Source organism: Salarias fasciatus, chromosome 13 (assembly GCF_902148845.1).
Source record: "Salarias fasciatus chromosome 13, fSalaFa1.1, whole genome shotgun sequence".
Lineage (NCBI taxonomy): Eukaryota > Metazoa > Chordata > Actinopteri > Blenniiformes > Blenniidae > Salarias > Salarias fasciatus.
Window position 1 is genome coordinate 17,790,260 of NC_043757.1, and position 20,006 is coordinate 17,810,265.

At 44.5% G+C, this 20,006-nt stretch overlaps 2 protein-coding genes across 4 annotated transcripts in view; one reads left to right on the plus strand and one right to left on the minus strand.

Moving 5' to 3' along the window:
- Positions 1-540: 540 nt before the first annotated feature.
- pdzd7a (PDZ domain containing 7a) lies at positions 541-15,936 on the plus strand. Its single transcript, XM_030106673.1, has 15 exons — positions 541-727; positions 971-1,108; positions 1,262-1,436; positions 2,299-2,475; positions 2,923-3,070; positions 5,009-5,069; positions 5,657-6,184; positions 9,049-9,204; positions 10,325-10,476; positions 11,096-11,187; positions 11,274-11,365; positions 11,528-11,596; positions 12,701-13,342; positions 13,520-13,620; positions 15,760-15,936. The coding sequence occupies exons 1-15, from the start codon at positions 541-543 to the stop codon at positions 15,934-15,936; spliced, it is 2,895 nt and encodes a 964-aa protein (XP_029962533.1).
- Positions 15,937-16,957: 1,021 nt separating this feature from the next.
- Positions 16,958-20,006, minus strand: part of lzts2a (leucine zipper, putative tumor suppressor 2a) — a 40,972-nt gene continuing 37,923 nt past the window's right edge. For all 3 annotated transcript variants that reach the window (XM_030106312.1, XM_030106313.1, XM_030106311.1), the window contains one exon: positions 16,958-19,961. In XM_030106312.1, coding sequence (XP_029962172.1) covers positions 19,779-19,961 — 183 coding nt within the window. In that variant the 3' untranslated portion in view covers positions 16,958-19,778. The remainder of the gene's footprint in view (positions 19,962-20,006) is intronic.

A 20,006-nucleotide genomic window follows, 5' to 3' on the forward strand; every position in this document is an offset into this window, starting at 1 on the left:
ATATCCATTTAATTAAACATGACCTGGGAGGAATCACCGTGCACCGCCGACTCCTCTGCAGACAGGCCCGGCCTCCTGGCTGAGGCAGAGGGAACCAGGCACCATGGACTTCACCACCCACCCACAGCCTGAGAAGGACACTAGTGGATTAGATCGACTTTTTTAGTGCACACTTTTTGTTTTGTTTGTTTGTTTTATATTCATCCCATCATGGGAAAGAGTCCACTATTGACTCATGAAGCTCTACATTTCTTGAGGAAAATAATCTGCTTTATTGCAATAATATGTTTTCTTTATTTTGAAGTTTCTTTAGAACTTAAAAGTATTTTCAGTGCATCAAACTACTTTTTGAATTACCTGCGCCGGTCAGGACCATCTCCTTTATTTCAGCATCCTCTACGGACCAGCAGATGCAATAACGTCAATTTCAGCCTCGACTGTCTTTCCACACATCCTGGATTGCAACTCCTCCGTCCTGTCAGCCGGCCGCATATCTCCTCCTGCCTGGATGACTGAGGGGGGAGTTTCCAGAGACGCGCCATGGCTCACTCCTCTCACTCCTGGAGGGAGATGACGAATGGAGGGGGGCACCCCCTCATCACTAACGGAGGTCAGAACGGGGGTTCCCACAGCGCCGTGCGCTACATGGTGAAGAAACAGCAGCCACGAAGATGCAGGTCGTCCTCGCCAATGGGCAGGGTCATCCTCATCAACGCACCTGTTGATGGTGAGGTCTGGACACGGCGGTGGCGATGGTTCTCTGTCGCCATGGCGACACATGCAGTGTCCCTGGCAGCAGAGACATCCATTTTTTTTCTCTTTTTGTAGAGAAAATGTAAAAGTAATAGAAGTAATGTGAAGATGCTATCAAGACAGCTTTAAAAATGTTCTACAATGGTTTTTCTGGAGAGCTCCAGTGTGTGCAGGACTTCCTGACAGGCACACCTGAGTGTGTTCTCTGTGCTTGCAGGAGGCGATGATAGTGAAGACATTCACACAGTGACAGTCGATAAGAGTCCTGATGGGCGTCTGGGTTTTAGCGTCCGCGGGGGTTCTGAACATGGACTCGGCGTATTTGTCAGCAAGGTGGACGATGACAGCTCTGCAGGTTAGAAACAAGTCTGACAGTCTTATCAGCACGCCCATAGAAGTGTGTTATTCTCCGTACGCTTACGTCTGGTCCTCTGTTTACATGTGACATTTGCTGCAGCTTTATCATGCTGAGTTCCACCTGTGTGTGTGTGTGTGTGTGTGTGCGCAGCGCAGGCTGGGTTGACTGTGGGGGATAAGCTGGTGGAGGTGAACGGGGTCAGCATGGAGAGCATCACCATGGGTAGTGCTGTGAAGGTCCTGACGGGCAACAACAGGCTGAGGATGGTGGTGAGACGGGTGGGCAAGATTCCCGGCATCCGCTACTCCACAGAGAAGACCACATGGTGAGGCCGGAAGAGAAAGGACCTAAACTACATTCCTACATTTACAGGAATAGCACACACAGACATGAGCAGAGGTGTGTTTGCATCAACAAAGCAATTCCAGAGAAACTTAACCTAATGGTACTTTCAGACATGAACAAAAGAAAACTCGATCTTAACGGATTCTTGGTGAATTTGAAGGGAAATGAGATTGATCACCTGAATATAAATAGCTGTGGAGCAACAATGAACAATGTAGGCATTTCTGTTGCGTTAAAGCAAGAGGACCTGGATTCTAACTGTGTCTGCATGAGTTTTTAATGGAGGCCGTGGCTTCTTTACTTAATGAGAGCTCAGGATTGATGGGTAATTGTCCACTAATTAGGCTGCAGGCGTGAATGCATGTATTGTGTGTCGTGTGTCTCCCTCCACGATAGCCTCGTAAAGGACTGGTGACCTGTCCGGAGATCATCCTGTGCGAATCACTCACCGTCAGATGCGAAAGGTTCCACCTCCTAGTGAGTCTAACTTAGCTAAAGATGGATGGAGGAACCTTGTATTAGCATCATATGAGTGTGGAGTCAGTGCTGGACATGTTACTATGTAAAGTAGATCCTACAACACTGTTACTGACCTTCACGCGACTCCTGTTTTCTGTGGTCTTCTTGTCACTTGGCTGCAGCGCACGCCGGTTATCTTTCTTTCTGGATATACTGTATCTTGGTTTCATGTGGCAGCAGTGGATGGATTACTGCGGTGACCTTTATGGCGTTTGATTAACAGATCCTGACGGGCCTGAGCTCAGTGGATAAAGGGAAAAGCGGTATATTTGAATGTTTTCATCTGTGTGTGTGTGTGTGTGTGTGTGTGTGTGTGTGTGCAGGGTGGATCTGATTCACCGTCGGATGGTGGTGGAGGAGAGCGGTTGCACGCCGTCAGAGTCCGGTTCGGACGGCGCTCTCCGCCGAATCGTGCATCTGTTCACCACGTCCGACGACTACTGCCTCGGCTTCAACATCAGAGGAGGCATAGAGTTTGGACTGGGGATTTACGTCTCGAAGTATGACCCTAAAGATCAAGGTTCAAACATTACGACCTTCAGGAAACTGTTATTTTAAAGTTGAACTGAGAATTGGTGAAGCAAGACAGTTCAGTCAGAGCAGGTTGAGCACAGCGTGAAGCCGAGGTTCAGGAATCGTGCTGCAGTGTCCTTGGGCTACAAAGAAGTAGAGGTCCCACATTAATTAAATATAGCATCAAAATCTCATTTGAAGTAGATTTTTTTCTGGTTTTGTGGTTGATCAAAGCAACCAGCTGTAAATCAAATAGCTTTGTAGTGTCTTTGTGATGGTAATGAGAATAATATAAGTGTGGAAACTTTTAAAACAAGGATTAATACAACAAAAACAAAAAAAGACATTGTATAATTATGAAATACTTCCACATAGCTCACGTTCTTTGCATCTAAAACTCCTGTATGCGTGTCTTTGTGCATCTTCCCCACCAGGCTGGACCCAGGTGGGCTTGCAGAGCAGCATGGTATCAAAATGGGCGATCAGATCCTGGCAGCCAACGGTGTCAGCTTCGACGACATTACCCACAGCAACGCAGTGGAGGTCCTGAAGAGCCACACACACGTCATGCTGACCATCAGGGTGAGAAAAACTTTTACTCACAAAGCGAAGGTCAATATGATCAATACTCATTATGATTTGGATCATATATTAGAGGATAGCGGTTTGACTTTTCTACATGTTTTCATTCAGGAAGGTATTAAAAATACCACACTTGTACCACACTAAATAGCGCACATGTGCTACATGTCTTTTCTAACCTCAGTCTTAATTACTAATGCTGCACACAGCATGCCCCTGGAACATGTGTGCACCTAATAATATACTGATTTTTCATTAGGGGCCCTAAACTTTAACCCCTCATGACTGTCCCGGGGTCAGGGTGCAGTCAGGTGTGTGTCCCACCAGCATGCCAGAATGCACACACACTGAAGCCAGTTCCAAGTGTTTTCCTCCCGAGTAACAAAAAGAGCTAAAAGAGAGACAAGATTTGATTTATATTGCCTCTGTGAACAAACACATCTCTTTAATGCAGAGTAATGTAGTTCCATATTTGCTGGACCTGTTAATGAGAAGCAATTTGCCAAAAAACAGCTAAAAACTAAATAACAGCTTCATCTTGTGCTTCCAGCTCGTTAGCTCTGACCACCGGTCTCGTTTCAGAAGTGTGTTCTATACGCGCGTGTGCTGCAGCTTTAATCATTTGCTCAGGTTTAACACGAACCATTGATTGAAGCTTGGAGTGCTGACACAATAATAAATGCGGGCGTGTTAAACAACACCGGCTCTCCTCAGCAGAGCGGACAGCTGGCTCCCAGCCCTCCAATCCCTCCTGTGTGTGTCTGCCTATGCATGAATGTGTGCAAGGCCGTGCCACTTAACCTGTGTCATTTTTAGATAAAGGGACTGCGTGTGTGTTTGTGTGTTGTGTGGCGTGTTAGAGTGTGCGCCTGCGAGCTCTCTTTGCCCTCTAACGTTGCCGCGTGCTCGTTTTACTCCTCTGATCTCAGGTTCCACGTGTGAAAAACAGCCAGGGACAATGTTCATTATTCAGAAGACTGGTATCAGGTTCTAATCAACAGAAAACCTCATTTTATGGGTCAAAACCAAACACAGCGAATTAAGGATTAATTATTGTTATTATGCTCTCATACCTGAGCTTATGGGATTTTTATGGAGTCAAACCTGAAATGCATTCCTTTTGCCTGGAGGCCGTTTAATGGTGACACATTAAACTGAATTAAGATATTTTTGTACTCTCAAGTAGTAATTGCAATATTCCTGTTAAAGTGCTCTTAAATCTGGAATAGAATTTAAAATCACTATTACTTGTCACTAACATTTGTCGCTCTGCTGTAGTCTGCTGTCCCTCTCTCTCTCTCTCTCTCTCTCTCTCTCTCTCTCTCTCTCTCTCTCTCTCTCTCTCTCTCTCTCTGTCCTGTTCTTTTCTCTCCTATTTCCAAACTCCAGATCGAACAGCAGAAAGTTGCCACCTCTGAAACGTGCTTCTGCAGGTTTTTTCCTGTTAAAATGAGTTTTTCTTTTCCATTATTGCTTATGCTTGCTCATGTGGAATTGTTGGGTTTTTCTCTTTGCCTAGAAATGACCGTGTTCTATTCGGCGCCATATATAATAAAGTTGAATTGAGTTGAACAGAATTAATAGAATTGCTCCTAGTTTGATACTTGGTGCTCAACGGGGGCGTCTCCAACTGTGAACTCTTTCATAGCACACAATTAATTTTGACCTATATAACACTGACATGTTTACCCTTTAATTACCAATATCAACATGGGTGTTTATTTAAAAGTATCCTTGAGAAGGCACCAGAGATCACACAGATAGATAAGAGAACCATGTTAAGACTGTGTGTAATCTTTAGAGCAGACCTGGTAATGTGTTTATGGCTTGTCTGGAGGCTCCTGCTCATGTATATTCATTAAAGTACTGTAGGTGTATCCACCAGCTTCGGACATGCATTTGTTGATTTAATTTTTTTCCTTTTTTGTATTCTCGCAGGAAGCTGGTCGATATCCTGCATACAAAGAGATGGTGGCAGAGTATGGCTGGCTCGATAAACGTACGTTATCTTTTTGAGACAAAGAAAACATTGAGATGATTTTAAACCAAGGATTTTAAAAACAGTACGAAGTTGACCCTCACTAAACAAATCAACTGAAATCACAATAATAAAGAAAAAATTCTTACTTTAGAGATTTGCTTCATCTAGACGCTGTTATTTAGTTTCCTAACTAGATTTTCCTTTGTCATGTTTTCTTTTGATGGCACTCAGGGATTATTTCAGAGTACTCGGACGCAGCTCAGTAGTCTGGAACGGAGCGTGACCTGACATCTGGGTCAAGACGCAGAGTCATTTCAGAGTTTCATTAGGGAAGGGAAAGAAAAAAAAAACGAAACAGGGCAAAGTCTGGGTTCATTTTCTGTCTCTTAGAAGCTTAGAGGATTATCAGGATAGGAGGACATGCAGGTTGTCATTCAAACAAAGCAGCGTCGGAAAAATAGAGAGATGAAGCTTTCTGAGCAAATCTTATTCACAGAGGTACCAAGTTTATGCTGTGCCTACATGTAAACGTAAAACTTGCATTTTAATCATAATAGTTTAAACACATGCTAATCGCTATACTGAATGTGTGTTTTATTCCCCAGTTGCCAATGGAGGCCCTGCTCCGTCGTCACAGGGTTCAGACTCCAACTCCTCGGCCTCGTCGTGGTCCTCCAGCACCCCCGTCAGCTCCCTCAGCGGTCTCTCCCAGCTCCTGTTTCCTCCTAGCTTTGGCTCAGAGATGGTAGACGTTGCCATTTCTGCACAAGACCGCTCTCGACGTCCAAGTAGCACTGAGCACACCGCCGACATCGCCGTCCAGACCGACCCTCACACTCCACCTCGCCGGGATCGTCCCTCGCCCAGCGGACCGCGCCCCGAGAGGCCGGCCGCCACGCAAACCAGCCGGACGGTCGGCGAGACGCTGCTGCTGAAGGACACCGTCATACGTGGGAAAGGGGAGGGGCCAAAGGAAGCGGGAGGAGCTCAGGAGGGAGCAGGAGGACGGACAAGAACGCCGTCGTCCGGAGACAAGGAAGTAGAGAAGCACTCGCCGAAGACGGCGGCGCTGATGGCCCTGAGCAGGCCTCGGAAGCCAATCAGACGCTCCCAAAGCCACATCACCGTGTCAGGTGAGATCTGCAGGCTCGCTCAGGAGGGTTATTAATCATTTGTCCAACAGAGACACCAACAGGTTTGCTATTCATGAAACATCCAGGATGCCACTTTTCTAATAAAAAAGCAAAAAAAAAAAAAACAGCATTTTATTTTGTACCTAAATTGTAAAGTTTCTTCATCCGTTGTTTTTTCAATTCACCAATATCACACTGATCAACCTGAAAATCAGCCTTTAGGTTTTTCCTGAAATGACAGGCACAAGTTTTGAAATATAAGCCAGCAGTTCATTAACTCTAATAATTCCTCAGAATTTCTAAGCACATCATCCTCTTCGAAGACTAAAAAACCCTTAATGAAGCTCAAGACACTGACCTCATGTGATCAACTGTATAAAATATCTAATATTTCTTCCTCCTGCATGATGTAACAAACTGCAATAAGGACAATGTCAGATTTTCTTTCTAAAGAACTCAACTAACAGTCATGCAGACACTGCAACAGGGATCCTCCCAAAGGGACAGGCTAAATCCTCACACAAGGTCGCAATGACTCTCATGAGTTATATATTAAATGAATCAACAATAAATAAACGCAGATAAATATTTTGGAGTCTAAACATCATTCAGCCGTTGTGGTTGTAATTGTGGGGCATCACCGATATGAGCAATCACGCCTTCATAAAGCTTTTATACTATTAACCTTCCTGATTTAATAAAGGTTTGACTTTTTAGATAGCTTCATGTTTTATTCAGGCAAATTATTGGACTAGTGTGCAAAATTACCAATTACTGAGACTTCTAGGAACAAAAATAGAAGCATTTTATGCTTAAATTTCAATACATAGGCTGTCACTGTGCAGGTAGAAAGGAGCCAATTGCAGGCAGCAGAGGTAGAGTTGTGACTCCTTTATTTCTAAAAGGAACACGAGGAACACAGGGAAGAGCTGAGCTGATCCTGACATGGAAAACAGAAACATGCAGACAGGAGCCGGCAAGACAAGCGAGGGGGGAGGGGTCTAAATAGGGGAGACATAGGTGCAGCACATTAGGAAGATACAAGGAAGGTGACCGGCCAAGACAGGGCGTGCACAATAGACACACCTGGTTGCATGTGCAGGGGCGTGCACCGCAACCAAACAGGCCCCGAGCGCCCCCGCATGGCCGCAGAGGTACAGGGCGTGGCACAGGGCAAGGCACAGGCAGATCTAAAGAAAAATTGATGCAATGACTTTCACCTTTATTTTATATTTCTAAAAAACACTGAAATATTGCAGGGCTTAAAAAAAAAACTAAAATCCAAAACATTTTAGCCTCTGAATCGTGAAAATCTATCTGTTAAAATTTTTTATATTCATAAGTCATAATTAACACAATTTGCTCTTTTGAAAAAAAAAAAAAACGAACTTGTTGGTTCATATGTTAAAAATCACTAAAAACACAGTTTTTGAATTATGTTCGATGCTCATCAGGGCTGTATACAGTTTCTGTGTATTAAGTTTGTTTCTCTGTCAGCACCAGGGTTGATTTTATATAAAAATGTCAACAGTTGAAGGAATGGAAGATGGAAAAAAAACAGACCTTCATTTCATGTGTTTAAATTCCTCATACATCACAAAGAGTGCAGTTTAGTTCCGCACCAAATATGAAGCATTGACGGGAACTTCAGTTAATCAAGAATAAGTTTGACGTTTTTGGAAATCCCAGTTTGCAACTAACAAAATTATGGGGAGATTAAAATCTTCCAGGAAATTGTTCTATTCAACACTTTGACATTTTTTTTCTTCTTCTCATTAGAGGTGCTGTGTGAGCGGTGTTGTTGCTGTAGTTGCTGCTGCAGTGGTCCTCGGGGCCTACAGTAGGCTACAGATCGCAGCTGTTGAAGGGGCCGCTGGGACGCTTTCTGCACTTTGGCTCTGTCCTGTGATTTTTCATTAGAGTCATTGTCAGACGTGTCAGCTGAGGAATCCGTCACTGCACGGACATGTGCTGTTCTCACTGCAGCCGCAGACAGAAGGCTTCATTAATGTTGCAATAAGATCCACTTTCAAAGCCTTGTGAGATTTCTGCAGGACATGCACTGCTTTGTTAACCCTTTATCTCTTCATCACGCGTCTCCAGACTCTGCATGGATGATTTACGCTCCTGACAGAATTTATCCGCGAGCATCAAGTTGACGCGGCCTCGTGATTAATCGCCACCCTTTGCTCTCACTTGTTGTACCTCTGTGAGAAATGAATAATAACAAGCATACGGGGAAATATCCATCCGGGCCTCGGTGGTGCTGTTGAGTTATTAGCCTTTCCTTTTCAATTTATCCAGCTCTCTCATACCTCCAGGTCCTGGCGGGGGCTCGGGGCAGAACCGAGGGCTGATTGGACATTTGTTATGTAAGCAGGAGCACTTTACTGTAGTGCTCTCTCAATAGCCGGGGTTGTGTTCAGGTTAGCGTTGCTGCAATTCATCAGTACGACTGTGTTACTTTCCACCTCGGCAGATTTACTGCAGTGAACATAAGAGACGACTGGAAGAGAAATGAACAGCCTGTGCCCATAGCACAGCGCGTGTATCACCCGGTGTTATTGGTTAATGAATTATGTTTTCAGCACCACATGCAGAAATGCCAAATGCTCTCATATCACTGCGGCGCGGTGCAAGATTTTCCTATGAACAAGATGTAGAAATGCAACAAAGGTGAAGTTACTAGATTTAGGTTGTTGTGATGTGATGTTGTTGATGAGTTATCTTGACTTTCACTTCCATTCATTGATAAATTGAAGTTTTAAAACATATGAAACTGTGTTTGGATAGAAGAATGAACCCATCTTGATGACACGTCTACGTGTGTTTAGATTCTTGCTTTTTTTTTTTTTCCTCGATAGAGGACAGGAAGAAGAAGACGAAGCATCAGAAGCAGAAGAGCCCAGCAGAGGGTAAAACCAGCCTGCAGCGCTCCAAAACCTTTGTCAACCTCTTATTCAGGAAGGATCGTAAAGAGAAGAGCCGCTCCAAATCATCGTCCCAACATGCTGACAAAGGTGACAAAGCATTTCATGTTCACACAATAGTTTTTAGTAATCAATGAATCAAGATCTGAAAAGAGAACGTTGAGAATTTGTGTGTTCTCACTGTGCGCTAGACCCTGATTCTCAGACTGTGGCTTGGGTACCGCCAGTAGTACGTGGAGGCACGTATAAATTGTTTTAGTAACATATATTTGAAAATATCTAGAATTATCAAAATAATACAAAACCTTCCCCCTTTCTTTGGAAAGGATCATAGATTATAATAAATGTGAGACGACTATCATGTTAACAATGTGTTGTAAGACGATTTTAAGCAATGAAATACCACATCACTCAAACTTTCACAGTGGAAACCAATTACAAAGTAGCCTTGAACATCTAGGGACTTTGATAAGTAGTTTAAATCGATACTTTTCATTATCAAACACAAAGTTCATCCATTGGGGTGATTTTTCCTTTCTGTGTTTTTTTGTTTTTCCTGTCTCAATTTGTAGAGGATAAAACAATGAACCAGTTTTGAACATGTAATCACTGGAATGGCAGATATTTGTGTTTACATAGAGAGTACAAGAAAAAGTAATCAGGGAAAGAATACTAAAATAATACTTAAAGCTGAGATCAATGAAAAATCTAACAAAGTGTCATAAAATAATTGTTCTTCATCCTTCCTGTCTCTGCTCCTTCAGTATATCAGAATTAACTTATAAACAGTGGTTGTTATTTGTTTGGTTTACAACATGTTCAGTGTTTGTGTTACTATTTCTAAGGAAATGAGCTTTGGGGCGTGCAGCGAAGTGAACTGGTGATACTAACTTGCCATTCATTAGTGTGAATGGAAGTGTGTGTGCTTCGAAGGCTTCGTCCAGTTCAGGGTTGCTGGGTGTCGGAGCTGATTCCAGCTAACTGAGGAGTACGCTTGTTAAAAATTTCCCAGTCTTATCATGGAGAAAACACAGGCGACAAACTCTCACTAACATCTGGGAGTGGTTTAGGATCATCAATTCACATCAGCGCATATTTTTGAACAGTGGAGGAAACTGGACTCGGCATTGAAAGAAGGTGAAAGTCGGGTCACGCCATCTTCAGACTTCCTTATTTGCATACTATCTCTGTTTCCACGTTAAAACCTTAGATAAGGAGCGGGGCTGCTCAGTCCAGCTTTTGAGGGACTCGCGGACTGGGAGCCCTCTTCCCCGACCCGAGACCCTGCAGCACGTGGAGGACATGGCCGCAAAGCTGCTCTGCCAGGACGAGGCGGCCGCGGTGATGAGACACTGCCAGCGAGTGAGTTTTCCTGACTTGATCCCCTCGCCGCACTTCCTGTTGTTTTGAATATCAGCCGGACCCCCTGAAAGCCGCAGCATTTCAGCTGTTGCCACCGAGTGGCTTTAAGTGATGGACGCGTCTGGCAGCAGCTGTGACAAAAGACGGATCTGGCCCGTCATTTGCGATCAGGATCAAACGTCAGCCTCCGTCTGATCCTCTTTGTCTTTCTCGGCCCACGTCGTTGCACTTGAGCAGTTTTAACACCTTGACCGGCTCTTTGCCTCACTTCAGAAGACGTCAGGTCCACTTACGGCTCAGAGGGACTCACTTGTTTAAACAGTAATTAAACACCAAAGAGTGGAGTGGAGGAGTTTTCCCGGCCGTGTGGGAATGTAATGTAAATGAAGCATATCAGCAAAAAAAAACTCACTCCTCGATAAAAATGCATCCTGAGTTTATTACTTTGGAGTGTCGGTAAAGTTTGACAAAATGCACAAGCAATCGATCCATCTTCTTCACCGCTTTATCGGATTTAGGATTGTGTCTGGCCGGCGCCAATGCACAGAAATACACAGAAAGGCCGTCGATCCAGGAGCCTCCAGTGCAGGTGTGTCTGTTGCTTCCTCTTTTTTCTCAGTTTTTGTCTGACGCTGCGATCGAGGATTTAGTTCGTCCCCTGCTGGCTATTTTGGACCGGCCAGAGAAACTGCTGCTGCTGAGAGAAATTAGGTGAGATACACAGAGTGTAACACTCTTTCATCCCAGTATTCATTTCCATCTGAATAAATCTGCCTGACTTCTGTATTTTACTGCAGGATGCTGATACCCACGACCGAGCTGGGCCGCTTCGACAGCATGGTGATGCCTTTTGAGCTGGAGGCGTACGATATTCTCAAGAGTCGCTCATGTAAGCTGAGCGATTGTGCCTAAAATTAGTTTTTTTAAGATTTTTTTCATGAACACACTGTCTCGTTTATGTGATGGAAAGAGTAAGGAACAAAGGCAAAAATCACACCATCAAAGAAATGTACAAAAAAAAAAAAGTGATGTCTTGTTTACTTCTTCTCAGTACGTTCTCCAGCTCTGCGCTCCCCCCGCGGTGGAACTCCCCGCCGTCACCTCATCACCCCAATCCCAGGTACACGGGCTTTATCTCTGGAGGCTCTTTTTAGACCTAATCTCTTTCTTCTGATTCGCTCTCTGAATGCTGGATGGCTTTTCTTTCATTCCACAAAAATGTGAGGTTCAGAAGCGGCTTTATCCCTCACCTCACTGCCTCATCCCATATTCATAGAGTCAAGCTGAAACACTTGGACACACACACACACAGTCTGGATCCTGTCCCTGGCATGATGCTCATGCGGGCCAACTCACCTCTTAACCTCATATAAAACAGAAACACACACACACACACCATCAGGCTCAGGTTTCCTGCGCCTGTGCTGGAGCAGAGGCTCGTGTTTCATCTCTGAAAGGACTGAGACGCGCTGCGTCGGCTCCAACAATATGAAGACGCTCGGAGCGTTTACTTCATTCAGGAGTCAGTGAGACACAATCGATTCTGTCTCACTTCAGGCTAAATGCAGTCATATCACTTTCTCGGGCCGCGGGTCAAAAGGTCAGGCGGTCACCGGTTATGGCAGGAAGCTGAGTGGTGAGAGAGGAGGCGTCGCGGTTTTGTTGCTCACTTTTTATTTCTGGCTGCCGAGTGTCCGTCCGCCCATCCTCTGCACCGCTTTATCCAAAGTACGAGTGTGGGACAGATCAGTAGTCCATCAAACACTGAGGGACCAGTCAGCCTGTGATGATGCAAAAATGTAAGAAGAAAAACAGAAGAAAAGAAATCAGTTTTCCTAAATTGTGGCCAATTACAGGGCTGCTATTGAAGAAATCCTAAGATGAAAGTGCTGTCAGTTTAAGTGCAATTAGATAGATGCAAAAATACCCAAAATGCTCCTAAACACATTATTGAAATTACTTTTAATGTGCTGCTTCTACAATTTGATACATTTTATGTAGTAAGTGCTGTGAAAAAAGCTCAAATGCTAATGAGTAAAGTAATGCAATAATGCAGAAACAAATAATTAGTATTTTACCTTTTCCATGATTCTAGCTGATAGAGTTGTCAAGAAAAATACAGGAAGCATTTATTTTAAAGGAATTAAAAAAGTGTGCAACTGTGACTCTGAACTGGGGTACTGTAATCTCAGTGTTTTATACCCGTGTCGTTGTGTGTTTGCAGACTCCAGAGGTGGATTTCACCTTCAGCCTGTTCAGGACACAACGCGAAACCGACAGATGATCGAGGAACTGGAAAAACTGCGTGTGTCCGGACGCCAGTCGGGTCACCTGGCGCCGTCCCGTGCATTCACCCCTCTACTGGACGTACCTGTGGACGGCGGCGCGACCTCTCCTGTGCGCTCCCGCTCCCTGAGCCCCTCTCCCGCCCACAGCGTCCTCCTCACAGAATCGCCACTCGTCGGCCGGCGTGGACGGCAGCCTCGCCGCTCCCCGACCGCGCTGTTGTCCGTGTCCGATCGAGCGGAGGCGGAGGCGGCGGCGGCAGCGGCTCCTGAACGGGGGAGGTCACCTGTGAGGAACGGGCGCGGGAGAGCAAGGAGGGAGGGGAGTCCCGACAGCGTGGAGGCCAGGCTGAGCCGACAGGAGGACTACACCGAGGTCAGGGTGAACGTCCCCTCGCAGCGCCGAGCCAGACCGCCTCTGGCCGAGGTCTTTGATCCACAGACGGAGAGGAGCCCGTCCACAAGTAGAGGGATCAGCCAGCAGATCAACGGACAGTCACAAAATACTAAAAGAACAATTTTGCTTCCTGAAGAGTATGAAATCAAGACTTTGAACATCTCCAAGGCCAACCCGTCACTGGGTAAACTCAGTAGGACTGCTGCATGTTCTGCATGTGTAGCATGATGGATGTCAGTTCCTGTGTGTCATAATATGTATTGTTGAAATGCTAAGAGAATATATGTTTATAAAAACTATGAAAATCCTGGCACATGTTGTTGTTATGCAGTCATTCATGTTATTATGTTGTTATTTACAGGAATCAGCATCTCAGGAGGAATGGAGTCCAGGGTTCAACCCATGATAAAGATTGAGAAAATCTTCCCGGGAGGAGCAGCGTCTGCAAATGAGGATCTGAGGGTGAGTGTGAAAAATACACCAGGATGACAAGTATCAGTTTTAAAAATTGGGTTTAGTCACGAAGGCAGGAAAAAGTATTGAATTCTGAGAGCAAACGTGTTAAACACAAACACGTCTCTGTCATAAATGCTGAAGATGATTTTAAAGCACGTCGGATGTCCGTCCTGGTTGAGACGGATTGTAAGTACCTGTCAGCCTCCGTCCTGTGCTTATGAGTTGTTGGCTCTATGGGTAAGTGTGTCTGTGACGGAGAAGTTGAAGGTGTGCGGTGACGAGTGGAGAGGAGATGAGAAGAGGGCCGTCTCTAGTAGCTCATCGCCTCCATTATTGATGAGTTACACGGCTGGTGCTCTGCTAATGTATTGGTAATGTATTTCCTGCATAGTAACACTCAGTGGCCGGTATGTCCTGGTGCACTTAAACACAGATGATGATACAGGCCAGTTCTTTTGGGTCTAAAGAGGAAAGGGGAAATCTGGGGGAGTTGGGATTAACAAAAGTTTCCACCTCTGATCATAAAAAGTAAGAAAACATTTGTTTCTTCAGGTGTCATGTTCAACCTATATTACAGACATATTCCAGTGCACATGCCGCAAGCAAGGCTGAATCCAGACATGTGGCGACTTCCTTCTGTCCTCTTCCTCTCACACCTCACTGTGAGGCTTATCAGCTTCTTGACTATCGGTGCTATTCCCCCCCCTCCGAGCCAGAGGAACCGCAGCCAGCGCAGCTCTTTGTTAACACGAAGCTCCATGAACCCGGTTCAGACCGCCTGTTGTTTTGTACGTAGAAAAAAAAGAGGCCAGCTGAACACGTCCTGCTCATGAACCTTCCCCGTCTGACTGTAAAGCTGGAATTTGAACAGAATAAGATCATCTTGCTGCTTATTGAGAAGGCAGAGTGAACAAATGATCTGCAGCCTTTCTCAGACATGTCTGGCTTTTAAACTGTCCCAAACCATAGTCGGCAATTCCATTGAACTTATATGAACTGAACTGAACTATATTGAGGAGCGAAATCAGAGGAATAAAAAATATTACCATGATGCACAGATTAAAAATAGCAACTAATGATTTTTCAGTTGTTGTTGATTCATCAGAAATATTATCATAATGAGATAACAGTTTATGTTTAATTTCTCATAGATAACATGAAAAGTCAATAGTTTTCCTTTCCTCAGTTGAAACATGTGGCTGAATTTCCTGTATTTGGCAACACATCAACTCATGCAAGTGAATAGTAATTTCTACAGGCCATGTTATTTTTGGACCGTGAATGCAGATTGGCGAGAAAAGAGGAAACCTCACAAACGCTCTCCATAAATGGCTGTAAAGAGGATGCGGCAGATTAGGTTGTGATCTACGTATTTAATTCAGATAAATTACTTTTCAAAAATGAAAACGCTCATTTTAATCTCCTTTTTGGTTAAATGGATCTAAATCTTTTGATGCTGTTGGCACGAGAGGCTTTGGGGTTATTTGGTGAACACTGGGCTGCGAGCGGGAAGAAAACCATCCATCTTCTATCATGCTTATGATACCAGCCACTGCACCACAGTAAGGAAACCTGTGGGGACAAACCTCCTCCTGGTGCAAACCGTTTTTGTTCGAACCACAATAGATGAAAACAGGCCGGTGCAAATCAAAGAGGGAAAATAATCTATTTGCGTCTAATGACTGGAAAGGAAGGGGAATAGGTACAACAATGGCCACCGGCCTTGTGAGTGTCTGTGTTGTGTTTCTAACCTTCACTGAGGTTGAGCACATTAGGCAGGTGCATCCTCTGCACACACACACACACACACACACACACACACACGCATGACATCAGTGGAAGTTCCTTTCCTCGGGGCTCTGAAGATTTACCACTCTGTGCTCGCATCCTGCAGGAAACAGCCCGCAAGTAGACCAAACAGTGTGTGTATGCACGTGCGTGCGTGCGTGCTCTTTCTGCAACAACCTTGCACTGAAGGGGAAAGTTTATATGTGCAGTAATGACAGCTTTCAGTGTGAATCTAATAAAGTGAAGGGAGAACCGTGTTCTCACTGAGGGAAACAACCTTCACAGAAAACAGATGCATATGAGAGAAAGACCTTGTTAGCGATGTCAGTTTTAACTATTAGTGTCCTGTTTCTGCAGGCGGGATGCGAGCTGCTGTCTGTGGACGGCGAGAGTCTGCACGGAGCGACTCTCCAGCGCGCCGTGGACGTGATCTGTCGCTCATACAGCAACAAAGCCAAAGACCCCATGGTGTTCGTGGTAAAGGATCCCAAGACCCTCACGGCCCCTGCAGGCCCCAGGAGACCCGCTGACTGAACTCTGTATGCCTCGCAGTCGCACCACTGCTCGGGCATGAAGGGCAACCGAACCTGCACCTCCGCTGGGAGCGAGCGATCTGCAGGGAAGGGATGATGGGACAAGAAGAGCTGCGGTCACAGTGGAGAGGAGAAGCGAAGCCGTGACAATGAGTGGCAATGAGTTTTCAACCACTTTTTGCTATGATTAAATCCAAATGTTACAGGTTTTTTAGCAAATATTTTTCCTAAATGTAATCACTGCACGTTGACTGGATTAAAAGCAATCGTCTGGTTTTCTAAAAAGGTAAAATTGTGCCACTGTTAAATACGTGGCAACCGACCCGTGACCTGTTAGCATAGTTTGACTGTGGAGTCACTGGTCTGCACTCCTAACTTGGACCATCTCCACCCAGTAGCCCTGCAGACCTGCCAGAAGGAGATTACCACAGTCTCCGTTATGAGATTTATAGATTTATACCCAGATTAAACTCCTGTATTATGTCAAAACCGATAGTTGGGGTTTAGTGGATGTCTGGGGAGGATTATTACAAATTGCTGCTCAGTATTTTTTTGTGCTGCGTTTTTCTGGTGGAACGGACGTGCGCTCTGGACAATCCGCCACTTTAGAGGCTTAATTACACCATGCTGTGGACGGAGCTTACGCAGACATGTGGAGGAGTTGGAAAAACATGTCAGTGAGAAATGCAGGACATTGGGAGCTTGGCACAGTTTGAATCAAAGTGGGATATAGGAAAAATGCACAGGAAGATAACCGGAACGCGGCGTGCATAAGCGTCTTACTTCCGCGGACTTGCAGAGATGAAAACGCTACTTGAAGTGGATACTTGAAAAACTTTGGAAGTGTTTATAACGTGGCGTGCTTTTTCAAGATGACAATTATTAACCAGTACGTTTATGCCTTCAGTTCTTACAAAGTACGCCATATATTTGCCTTTAATGCTTATAGCTCCTCACACACCGTGTGTTTCTTAGCTTTCATGTGTTTAAGAGAAAAAGAACCCATTAAACCAGGAGTCCGCTTAAGGTGTGACAACTTGTTCTTTAATTAAAAACAGTCATTTGTACAAGAAATGTACACATAAAAATATACATGGACGACTACTCACTTTATGAATTAATGAAGACAACAGAAGCAAACAAAAAGAATGCACAAAAAATGATGGAAATAAATGCCACGAATAAAAGAAATGTGTTACGTCGCTTTGGTCTAGTCACAGTGGCTACATTTGAAATAGATATTTTGTCTAAATAAAAGACAATGTCACTCTGTTATACTATTTAGTGTTTTACATATTTACACAGAATGGTTATGTAACAGAAGAAGAGAACAGATATATGAGAGGAAGAAAGAAAAAATAAACTTCAACTCCAAATTCAAACAGCACTTTTCGGTGAGCGAGTCAGTTTTGCGACACTCATGCTTTGTGTTCATATGAACTGGTGGTGAGGATGTAACAGTCGAGGTCTGGTTAACAGAAACGGGCAAACACAACCTGCCTCTATCTCCTCCCATGGCATTGCCATTTAAGCACAGTGTAGATTTTTTAATACTCTATGATGCTTCCGAAACCACGGTAACGTCATGCAGAACGTAGCCTGATCAATAATATCGACCATTTTGATGAATTCCCGATTACAGGAAACTTAACACTCCGTTTGCTTCGAGTCTGACCTCGTCTCTGAAATGAAACATCTCATGCATTTGTAAAGGAAATGATGTAACAGAGCTCAACAAGAATCAGTGTGACACTTTATGATACTGAAAGCCAAATGAGAGATCAATCAAAATGGAGAGACAACAGGTCAAATATGAGCCTGAAATCAGAAAAAAGCTCCCTTATCACCTGGAAAGTCTGGATGAGTGTATGGTTTCCCCACACAGATTATATCATGTAAACATTAAATCATCATGCATTTACAGTATTGGGTGCACTCTCTCGACGCTGCTGCCTCCATTTGGAACTGATCCATCATTTGAGATATTGGTATGCGATATACATCAACCCACACTTATACCAGTACTACAACAAAATATCTTCAAGTGCTATATATAAAAAAATATACAACATCTCCTCCATTATATAGATATCCTTTGAACCATTATTCCTTGATATAGACTCTTTGCAAAATAGAAGTTCTCAGCAGCCCACTACTGCCATAGTCAGTGTTACACACGGCCCTGCATATACTGTGACGGAGGGGGAGCCCCACAGCCCGCGGCTTGGTCTCGGGACATTCAGAGCTGGAGCTCCCGCCTCCGCAAAACCCATCCCCTCCGCTACCTGACCCAACCTTTTCTTCTGAAATCTCACATAACAAAGACATGCAGGCATGCCAGCCTCACTACCTGTATAGCAGTCAGTGAAGTTTATAGTGTGAAAGCAGGAGGGGTGGATGCAGGGGAGGCGGGGGTGGGAGGTTGGGGGGGACGGAAGACTTTCAGAAGTGTTATTTGGCTTCGCGTTGCCAAGAGCTACATAAAGAGCACTAATGGGGGAGTGAGGGCTGAAATAAACGGAAACTCTGAACAAGCATGCCTGCAGTTCAAACACGGGCTTAAATCTCTTGTGAAATCACAACCGAACCGTAATACTGTAAATATGCTCTATATTTAGCTTCCTGATACTGACTGCTGAGGTGCTTTTTTTTTTTTTTTTTTCTCTCCTGGTATAAAAATAGTTTAGTAAGAAGCAGACAAAAGAGAGCAGACGTAAAGAGAAAGTCAGAAAAAGACGGTGGGTGAGGGGAATCAGCAGTGATGTCTGCCATGCTACAGCCCACGTCCTCGTGCTGAACAGTTGGAAAATATAAATATTTCTATCGGAGCTGGCTGCAGTGACGGAGCGGGTTCACACTCCGTCCGAGTGCAACTGTCGGTGGTCAGGAAAACACGAGCAGACTTCAAATCAAACGCTCGTGGATCCTTGATATTTTGAGGCAAAGAGAGAGAGAATAGGACGTCCACGTGTAAGCAAAGTGAGAGACGCATGTCAGATGTGGGTTTGTTAACGTTTCAGGATTTTGAAGAAAACAGTCGTTTACCAAAGAAAACAGCAGAGAATTGTGCAAAAATATTAGCGTTTTCTATGATGACCCCCTTTTAACTGCATTTTGCTGTAATGACAATACATTCTTCTTTAAAGTCACTGAGAGAAAACCTGCAAAACAACCAAGTAATACTTTTCAAAAGACCAGTTGGTGCTGTAAAGTCCAGATAACAGACAGTAGATGTTAACAGTGACATTTTGGTTGGTGCAGCGCGTGTTGGAGTGAGGAGGTCGTCATTCATAGATAACAGCGGTGGCGACTGATTGAACTGCTGCGTCGATGCATGAACTCATGCATGCTGGTGGCCGTGTCTGTAACGTCGTGTGCTACCGAGATAAGCTGTGACTGCGCCTCCACTGGATTGCTTTATGTGTATTAACTTTTTTTTTTTTTTTTTTTACTGTGTGTTCCCATTGATTTTTAATACCCTGATTTGAACAACGTGGTCTGAGAAAGAAACACTTTTTCCACCTCCTCTTTCCTCCCACAAATGGAAGAAGTCTTTGTGCTGGCTTTGTAGTGGCATAAAAACCCATAAAAAGCATTCTGGGAGACATGTTATAAGGATTTTTTTTTTTTTTTCTGAATACTTCTCTGATAACTGGAAGTAAGAGTGCACCTTTGGGAGTGACGAGAGGTGAAAGCTCACTCGATGGTCCACGTAAAGCCATGTTGGAGATAGTGCAGTATTTGGCCCGGAGTTCAGTATGTGGCTGACGCCGAGTCTTTTGTGAGATGTGTTTGTTTCCGTGTTTCTGTGCACGTTCTCTTGTAAAGGGGGTGTGAGTGTGTTTAGATCTCCGTGGCAGTGATCTCCTCAAAGTGGATGTCATTGCTGCCACTGTGGACGTCGTAGTCCTCCATGTCCCTGTTCTCCAGCTCCAGACTCAACTCCCGCATCACTCGCTCCAGATCGCGGTTGCGGCGATACATCTGGATGTAGTTCTGCTGCAGCTGCTTCTGGTAGCGAATCACCTGGTTTGGAAAAGAAAAGAAAGAAAAACCCGGAATGTAGTTAAA

Coding starts and splice junctions, on each gene's coding strand:
- pdzd7a (XM_030106673.1), top strand. CDS start 541: ATGGCTCACTCCTCTCACTCCTGGAGGGAGATGACGAATGGAGGGGGG. Junction 728..970: donor CATCAACGCACCTGTTGATG/GTGAGGTCTGGA, acceptor CTGTGCTTGCAG/GAGGCGATGATAGTGAAGAC. Junction 13,621..15,759: donor CTGCAAATGAGGATCTGAGG/GTGAGTGTGAAA, acceptor CTGTTTCTGCAG/GCGGGATGCGAGCTGCTGTC.